The 9,548-nt window shown below is 43.0% G+C and overlaps 1 protein-coding gene and 1 long non-coding RNA gene across 2 annotated transcripts in view; one reads left to right on the forward strand and one right to left on the reverse strand.

The window, feature by feature from the left end:
* Nucleotides 1-111: 111 nt before the first annotated feature.
* Nucleotides 112-2,996, reverse strand: FAM84A (family with sequence similarity 84 member A). Its single transcript, XM_026037078.1, has 2 exons — nucleotides 2,934-2,996; nucleotides 112-2,363 (listed from the first exon to the last, which is right to left on the reverse strand). Exon 2 carries the CDS (start codon nucleotides 2,324-2,326, stop codon nucleotides 1,472-1,474), a length of 855 nt encoding a protein of 284 aa, XP_025892863.1. The 5' UTR covers nucleotides 2,327-2,363; nucleotides 2,934-2,996; the 3' UTR covers nucleotides 112-1,471.
* The window catches only part of LOC112945467, an 82,860-nt gene continuing 75,524 nt past the window's right edge, over nucleotides 2,213-9,548 (forward strand). The window contains exon 1 of the long non-coding RNA XR_003249014.1: nucleotides 2,213-2,296. This is a non-coding gene — a long non-coding RNA (uncharacterized LOC112945467). The remainder of the gene's footprint in view (nucleotides 2,297-9,548) is intronic.

Genomic DNA, 9,548 nt, shown 5'->3' on the forward strand with positions numbered 1-9,548 from the left:
AGGAAATAGTATATCAACATGAAGTGGAGCATTTGCAAAGTAGAGAGGTGTTACTTGTAGTCTATCATCGAATATTAAGAGTGGGTGAGAAAAAAAAAAAAAAAAAAAAAAAAAAAGAATTCTCTTTCCAACACTGAAACATGCAGAGGCAAATTGCTTATTACAAGTTGTATGCAGCTCAGACTAACAAGAGACAGATTTAAAAATATCCCACTATACCTATTTTTAATAAAGATTTAAGGTATTTCATATTCTGATCTTTCACTTCAAATTTGAGAATTAAACAATGAGTGAATAGGATCTGCAAGACAGACAGGCATTGTTCACGTCACATTGAAAGGCATCTTTTTATGCAGCTTTGGATTCTTAAACTTAGGCTGAACGTGGTTTTTAAGTTGTCTGGAGTTTGAAATGCAAGCTGAACTTTGTCACATTACATCTATTTTCTTGTTTAACTGGAATCATAAATACACAACAAACTGCTGTCTGAGAGAGGCAACATGCAAAATTAACCCCTCCCCCCCCTTTTTTTTTTTTTCTTCTCTCTCTTGGAGAGCTCTGTTGAGCCGTGAAGACTTGTGGAAGCAGTGGTGCAATGAGGAACATTACAAAGCCATAGCTCAAGCTGGAGATACTAGAGGCTGAGCAACGCTGAGCATATTGTTCTCCAGAATACACCACTTCTTGTAACAAATAAGTTTAGTGTCAAGACAGCTGCTTGCCAACTTTCTTTAATTAAAGAGGGGTGGTGGGTGGAAAGAGCTTATGCATTATCCTTGTATTTAGCAGAAGGCTGCAAACAGGAAGAACAAAACAAAAAAAAGATGTATTTAAAATATAAGCAGTTTCAACTAGAAATGCAAGAGCCTTTTCCCCTATTAATATCTTACTAGAGTTGGCTGGAACAAAATGTGGGTTGCAGCTACAGGCTGAAGAAACAGTGTTGAGAAACAAAACAAACAGGCATTTGCTGCCCCCCTCACTCCCCTTCACCCCCACCCTCCCCCAGATAGCAAAGTACAACTGATGCTTTCTGTTAACTACGAGGCCAGGGTTAGCTAAAAACCTCATTTAGCTAAATCCACATCCATGGCTCCTCATGTTCAAAAACTTATCATGGATTAAAGCCATGAGATAAAAATAAAAAAAAATTTCAATTTGAAATTTTATTCAGCATGTTGCTAGAATGGTCAACATCRATCGACAGGAGAGACTTTGTCCACACACTCAGAGAACGCTCTCGTGCACCTCCCCCCTCTTTTCTTCCGCTCTTCCCTCTCAGCATTAATGCTACTAAAAGCCAAACAAAATACTGGCTATGGGTGTAAGGAATGCTGGTTTTTGGAATGTTGCCATGGATCCTGCTTCCAGTCGCGTCCCACGGAAAGAGGGTGCAGCCTCCTGTCCCTGTGGCAGGCTGGCCTCCCCGCGCGGGGGAGGAGGAAACGTAGCCACGGAGCCCCGCTGCCCGCTACTCTTTCCCGTCCACTATGGCCAAGTCTTGGATCACCCTCAGTTTGCCACTGGCATCGATCCTGCGCTTCTCCCGTATTAGGTCCTCCAGGCTGTGGAACCTCACCGTGTGCACCTTGTTCTCGGCCAAGTGGATCTTGAGATAGTACTGCTGCTGGGGCTGGGTGCCAGCAGCCGCCTGCAGCTCCCCCCCGGCTTTGAATTCCCGTTTCCCGAAGCGGCACCAGGCGGCGAAGCTCTCCGAGTTAGTCCAGCAGATCTCGTCGCTTTTTAAGCCCAGGTGCCCGCAGGCGTTTTGCACCACCAGCTCGGCCACCAGCGGGCGGAAGCGGTACCAGCTATTCACCACGCGGCCCACGTTGCCCGCGGGCGCCTCGTACAAGCTGTCCTGGCGGATCTGCCCCTGGTGCAGGTGGATGATTTGCCCACCGCCCACGTAGACGGCCCAGTGTGGTGGCGGGGGCTCCGACGGCCCCAGGTAGAGCAGCTCCAGCAGGTCTCCCGGCTTGCAGAGAGCAGGCAGCGCTGACACGGAGTAGACGCTGAGGTCTCCAGCCTGGGGGCCGCTGCTGACCTTGGAGAAGATGCATTCCTGGCCGTGGAAAGCGGAGAACTGGGTCTCGTTCAGCACCAGCTGGTGGTGGAGGTGGTGGGTGGGCGTCTCCTGGCCAGGGCTGCCCGAGCCCTTCACGCCGTACTTGTCTGGCTGGCCTCGCTCGTCCAGGTCCTCCTCCTCATCCGAGAAGAAGTAAGCGACCCCGACTCGCAGCTCGTCCTTCTCAATCCCCGAGGGGTCCCCGGTCGGCAGCTCGCTGTAATTCAGGTGGGTGATGCGATCCAGTTGATTTCCCATCAATGACAGGGCAAGGCGAGGGCAGCAATCGCCAGATCTGGAGGAAGGGTGGGGTGGGCAGGGAGAGAAAGAACAGGAGAGAAGAAAGAGCACAGACAGAGAGAGGAGGGAAGAAAGAGAGAGAGAGAGTGAGAGAGAGGGAAAAAAAAAAAATCAAGACACATACAAAAGAATTCAGCGATTCCGCCCTAACCCCCATTTCTTCCTCCCGTTCCGTCCCTCCCTCCCCGGTGCAAGGGAGAAACTCCCGGTGCGGGTCCCGCCCCCTGCCCCGGGGCGCTGCCCGAGCCCCGGCGGCCCCGCGGGAGCAGGCGGCGGCCCCGGCGCGGAGCTGCGCGGGCCACGGAGTTGGCGCCGGTGCCGCCGCCGCCGCGCGCGCTGCCCGCGGCCCCGAGCCCTCGGCTCGCCCCGCGCGGCCGCAGGAGGGACGGGAAGGGAAGGCGGCTGGAGCGGCGCCGGCCTCGGCGCTGCCCCCGGGGCTGCTGCTGCTGCTGCCCGGGGCGGGGTGCGGGAAGCTCCCCTAGGAAAAGGCAACGCGCATCCTGCGGGCAGGGGCGCAGCACCCGCGCTCGCCACCGAGGGGTCCCTCTCGCCGCCCGCTCCGTACCCGTGATCGCCCAGCTCCACGGAGGGAAAAAAAAAATAAAAAAGACAAAATAAAATAATTAAAAAAAAAACTCCTTCAAAGTCGCCCTGTCCCCATGGGTGCTGCAGGGCAGGGTCGAGCTCCGTCCCGCCGGTGCGCACCCCGCTACGCCGCCYGCGCAGCGCCCTCGGCTCTGCCTACGCGGCCCCGCGCGCGAGACTAAGTAGCGGCGGCGGCGGCGCCGAGCCCGCCCCGGCCGCGCTCATTGGCCGCGCGCGCCGCCCTGCGCCGGCTCCGCGGGGCTCCGCGGCCGCGCCCCCGCCCGCGCCCGCCGCCCGCTCCTGCCCGCGGGCCGGGGCGCGAGACCCCCCTCCAGGAAAAGAGTCATTTCCTAAAAAAGAAAAAAAAAAGAAGAACAACAAAAACAAAAATGGAGAAAAATGAACAGCCAAGCTTCAGCTCAAGCCCCTAAGGGTTGTTCTGTCCTTCCAAAGGGAAGAAGGGATCTGCTAACTTCAGCAACCTGAGGTCATACATGTGCAGCAGGAGCTCGAGGTCTCCCTGAAGCCCCCATGCAAGTGTTTCCTGAGGGACATCTCGCCTACTGCAGAACCTCTTYTTGGAAGGGGGGAACTGCCACAAGGAGATGCTTGTCTCTTGCCATGGCCAAGGCTGGATCCCAGACTCACAAAATCACAGTTGAGGTTGGAAGGGACCCCAAGAGATCATCTAGTCCAACCCCTCTGCTCAAGCAGGRACACCCAGAGAATGTTGCACAGTCGCATCCAGGTAGGATAATTATTTAAATATTGCACAGGACAGTACAGGGTAGTAGTAGGTACAATGGCCCCAAGAGGGATTAGGTTTCCACATTTGGATTTAGCAGCAGTCATGGGCTGTCCTCAGAAAACCATACTAGACAGCTCTACAGTTTATATTACGTAAAAGATCAGACAACTCAATCGTAACCATCCATCCTTTCGTAAAATCTATGAATCATTTCCTAGCTAATGTCAATGCATACTCTTACCCATAATTTTGCACACTCTGGATATGATTAGTTGTCTCAATTACTTGTTTTGATTACTATCCTTTTTTTGGTCATAAAAACGTAAGTATTCTTTCTTTCCATGGTTGTGGATTATGCTCATCTTTACTGCTGGCTCCCTGTTTTAAACGCTTTTCCAGATTTTGGATCTAATTAATTGAAAACAGCAATGCCTGTAAAGAACATACATCCTTAAATAAACACAGTGATTTTCATTTTCTTGTGATAYAGGTTTCATACCTAAGTGTATTTGGGTCAAATATTGAGTTTCTTAGAGATATGTTTACTTTGAAAGACCTTTTCTTCATTCAAAAATTTATATGGCTATCTTTCTAGAACAGCATTTTTTTTTCATTAATTTTTTAATATATGCAAAGGCATCAAATCTTAAGTGGAAGAGGAAAAAAAGAAGAGTATATTTATTTTTAGTTATATATCATTCTAAGACTGACCRGTTATTTTTCTGTGGGGTTATTATACTAATCTGTTGATGGTTACAGACTGTACATGTCTCGTAGGTTTGGGGACTACCGCCTCAGATTTGCAGGAATTAAGCTGAATTACAGAAGTTAAGGATGTAGCATTCAGGGGCTTGTTCAACTAGAAAATGATTTTAAAAGAAAAATGGCTTAAAAAAGGGATTCTATTCTAATATGCATTTTAAAAGTTTCATGGGACTAAGAATCACAGGTGGATGTCTGGGATTTTGTAAATCCTCTTCTAATGATTGTCAGATATTCACCCTTTTTTGGCATAACATTCATCCAGACTATATTGTGAAGACACTCTAATAGGTTTATAGTTAAGATTGTAAAACAATGTTTGAATATTTTGATCTTTTTTTTACACTTAATATGCTTAATTGATATATCTATTTAAAGGCCATTTCTGTAGGTAAATTTTGCACCAACAGCTTCTGTTTTCTAAACACTTTACATTTTTCCTGTTGAAAGTCTGTATCTTTTTAGGTTACATACACACAGTTCACACTTCCCACATTTGCCAATCATCAAGGCTATGTAGAGTAATTTTTAGACAACTCTAAACAAACAAAACATTATTTCATCTTTTCCATGCAAAAGAGCGGAGAACAGATTGTTTCACTAGACTGCATAGTGCAGAAGGAAGAGGTCTGGGTCTACGAAAGGCTCTGCACTTCTAACTAGATATTCTATCTACTCCTGAATTCTAGCCATTTCCTTCATGCCTCCCATGCTTTGACAAGTCTGCTCAATGGATCCATCCTGACTTGCTAAAAAATGCTCCAGTTATAATCTCAGGACACACCTTTCCATGACCTTAGTTCAACACACCTCCACTGTCCATTTTAGATATCCTGGCTGGGTGCTGTGTCCAAATCAGTGCTGTAGGCACTGCCTCTGTCTTTCAAGGAGCTCTTATTCCTTCAGTATCTTTCCAATCTCAATTTCAAATTAGGAAAAGCGTCAAGAAGTTTCCTAAAAAAAAAAAAAAAAAAAAAAAAAAAAAAAAAAAAAAARAACACCCTTATAAGCATAGTTACATAAAACTGTCTTTAAAAAACACTATAGAAAATCATAAAATTTATGTAAACCAACTCTAGCTCTGAGTTTTGGAACTCTCTACTGAGCCTAGAGAATGCTACAAAAGCACTACACTATACATAGAAGTGTATTGCCTTGGCCTATGGAGAGGATTGTTTTGTCTATTTTGTTTAACCTGATTATCATCTCTTTCTGGGACTTTTTATTTCTGGGAGCTCATGGAGACTTATTTATCATGGCAGTGAATGAGGACTTGGCTGCTCTTGTGGACCATGCCATTGGCAGCATAGTGTCATGCTGTTCACATTCACATTTCCCAGCTTCAGCCTCATTAATCAGAGGTCATAACCTCCCTATGCTGGGACCTGGGAATGTGCCATTAGACTATTGTTCCTAACCCTAATGGTATTTTTTTCTCAGACTAGGCACTGACAAAAAACTCTATCCTGGACTGCTCCAAAGGCACTGGGCTTATGCTCTTCTCTCTGCTTTTTTTTCCTTTTTTTTTTTTTTTTTTTTTCCCTTTTTTTGTCCTTTTTTTATCCTTGGCATTTTATCACTTGATTTTGCATTTATGAATAATTTAGTGCAGTGAAAACTCTTTTAAAATATGTAACAAAATAGATCCCCAGTAGCTTGTTTTCTAAACCTTCTCATCATCTTATGTTGAACTCAGTTTTGGAGCCATAGGCCCCTGTTGCTAAAAGTGGAGCTAAAACCTCCACTGACTTCAGTGATTGGAGAATGTTTGTACAGAAAAATATAGCAATGAATGTTTCAGTAAGCAACCAGAGAGACAACAAACTGATGATAAACATAGGAACTTGCCAATGTTTTATCGTTTTTCTCTAGACAATAGATGCCTATGCATTACAATTCTGTTAAAGCTGAATCTCAGATCTCCAGAAACTGATCGCTGTTGCATATTGTAACCTGGTCTGCCCACTGGGCCCTGGATGCAAAAGATACCATAAGGGATCTCTCTGACCTGAAATTATCTAAAGTCAAGATGTACTTGTCTGTGATTGCAAGCAGCTGCCTCTTACATACCTTCATTACCATCTCAGTGTACCTAAGGCATCAGAAACATAAGAAATTTAGGCTTTGCTCAGTTTATGAAGCAGAGATGAAGCACAACTAAGAGTACTTTGTTCTGAACATAAATACTAAAGAACTGAAACTTAGGACTTTGCTTCTTGTTGAAGAGATGCAATAAAAAACTGCTGCAAAGAAGAGTTTGAGGAGGGATGAGATGACATTACCTTCTTTTCAAGCATATATAAGAGTAGCGGGTGCCATGGGTTAGCATAATGCATAGGACTGTGTCCTCATCCTCGATGCTTGTCCTGTTGGGCTGCCACAGCCATCAGTAGCTTCAATATTGTAAATGTTGTAAGTGTATTGCTGGCTTTTTTTTTCCTCCCAATAAAGATGCGTATTTATTTGCATGTAATCATGAATAAGAGGTCTCCAAGTGGAAGCCAATACTTAAGCCCAACTGTACCCTCCTTTGGCTTCCTTAACAGTTGATATTGTGATCATGTTGTCACAGGGAGAGTTTAAATTTACAGCCCCACATCATGAGCTGGATGAAAAAACAAACTTCTTAATTAACTTTAATAAAGGTGGTTACTTTGAGTTTGCTACCCTGAAAAGAGGAAGGAGGAAGAAAGGAGGAAGATAATGGTGGTCCACAGGAGAATTCCTAAGGTGTCTGCTAGCACTAGCTGCAAAATATAAAGGACGTCATAACTTTTGCAGAGTGAAAAACATCCCCAGAAATTAATGTAGCTTCAGAAAAGAAGTCATCAGGAGAAAAAAAAATGTAGAATATTTTATGTATTTCTTATTGTCTTCTAATATAATCTTATTCTCTGGYTGTAAGGAGAAAGAGCTGCTCTCATTTAGTAAATTAACTTTTTAAGTCTATCTTTAACATTTTACAACTTCAGGCAAAGCTAACTGAATGTATCAGTTTTGTAGATTAGAAACCTTTTCAGAAATATTGAGCCGTAAGGAGTAGTTCTTCATTAAAATGAAATCTTCAATGTATTACTCTTCATTAAAGGTGTGTTCAGTCTGTCGCTAAATGACCTACTGAGAAATCCATAATAAATATGTATCTGAGGGCACAATGGTTACYTAGTACTAGGCTACTGTTTCATTTTCCAAGATCCTGGAACAGAAAAGTCAKAATATTTTCTCTAGCAAAATCTATGAAGTTTTCATGTATTTAATCTTTAAGAGTAGGAATAATGCCTATTATACTTTCTTTTTCTTTCCTCTTTTTTTTTTTCTTTTTTAGATTGACAAGCAATTGGCTATCTTATATTTGCCTGTGGGTGTTATTACATTTGTTTGATTGACCCTTTCCTATTTTACATGTGTTTTGAGATACTTTATTAAATCATTGTTCTGTAAGTATTTTGAATTATAATTCTTCTCATTTGTAATAATATGCATGTATTTCTGCTGCCCTCAAGGATTCCCCTGAAAATTAAGTGTTTCAAACAAAATGGGCACCAACACTTCTTTCTGTTAGACCAATTAATATTTTATAAAATATTTTTATCTGAGGGGCTTTCGATACTGCAACTTGAAAATGACTTTCTAAATATTACAAGTAATAACAAATACTCCTTGACTGAAAAGTAAAGAAAAAATTCAATCAGTTTGACAGTTGCTATTCATAAATTGTTCAGGCTTCAGCCTCATGGTTTATGGTGCTAAAAGAACCCTTTCGACTGAGCTACAGAACTAGATTCAGCAGGGGAAGCATTCTATGCTATATATCAATATCTTTGGGAGATAGATTCTGTTTTCCTTTTTCACAAATACAGACCAAATCCTGGAAACCTAAGTCATTCAAAAGTCGTATTGGCAGTTTTGCTGCCAGGCCAGCGTCATCCCTCAATACATCCCTCATTCTCARTACAGAAATACCTGTTACCAGAAGCATGCACACAATCTCCTTTGAAGCCAATGAGATCTCTTTGAGTATTCAAAGAAAGCATACATCCTCAAATGCTTAGAAATGATAATTTTTATATCATTAGAATTCATCCTATTTGCTCAAGTGTATAAGTATTGAATAAAACCATTGAGACTGCACAGTGATGCCTTTAAAAATAGGTTTGAGCACACTAAAAATGATTTTGGAGTAGTCCAAGTTTGTAAATTCATTACTATATCTAGCAAAAAATTACAAATAACATTCTAGGTTTTCCAAATGTCAGTCCCTTTACTTGGCCTCGGGTTTCAAATACAAGTAAGGTCTATTCCTGCATATCATTTTCACAGCTATAAGTCTGGTAGACCTAATCAGACTCCCACATTAATCCTATTATTACTACTTTTTTTTTGTGATGATGTTCATACAGACCTATAGTTTGCAAAAATTGTTTAGAGATAGAACATGGTGATCTTTAATGAACTATTTTATGTAGAATGCATAAACTGAATGCAGACTATGGCTTGTTTTACTTATCTGTGTTTTTTCTTCAATAATAGCAGAAGTAAAAAGTCATGCAAAATGTATGCTTATCCCTAAGTTCAGAAGATTCAGTAGGACTTGAATATTCTCAGGATAAATTGCACAAAGTATGAAAGTATTTTAGATGAGTATGTTTTTTCAAAGGGAGAATGTATATGATTCTGTTTGGGGGAAAAAAAAAAAAAACCAACGTGTATTCAAAGAGAAAAAGGTATCCTGATTCAGAGCRAGGTTGAATTTTGTATATGTTTGCTTCATTCCCAGCTGTGCTTCAAAGGCTTTCTAAATGATACAGGTCATGTACCTGAAGGGCTAAGTTGGTCAATAGTCATATTCCTTTCTCCTCTCTTTATTTTTTTTCACAATAATTTCTACAAGCCCTTTCTTTTGAGGAATCTTCAGACCCTACCAAGCTGTAGCAGAAGATGTTGCTGAGGGCAGCACAGCTGAGGGCTGTGCTGCCATCCAGAGGGACCTGGACAGACTGGAGGACTGGGCGGTGAGAAACATCATGAGGTTCAACAGGGGCAAGTGCAGGGTCCTGCACTTGGGGAGGAATAACCCTGGACACC

The sequence above is a fragment of the Nothoprocta perdicaria genome, unplaced genomic scaffold, assembly GCF_003342845.1.
Source record: "Nothoprocta perdicaria isolate Ctin4 unplaced genomic scaffold, notPer1 scaffold_19, whole genome shotgun sequence".
Taxonomy (NCBI): domain Eukaryota; kingdom Metazoa; phylum Chordata; class Aves; order Tinamiformes; family Tinamidae; genus Nothoprocta; species Nothoprocta perdicaria.

Bases quoted from the DNA above. Each gene is read 5' to 3' on its own strand.
- FAM84A (XM_026037078.1), bottom strand. From the start codon at position 2,326: ATGGGAAATCAACTGGATCGCATCACCCACCTGAATTACAGCGAGCTG.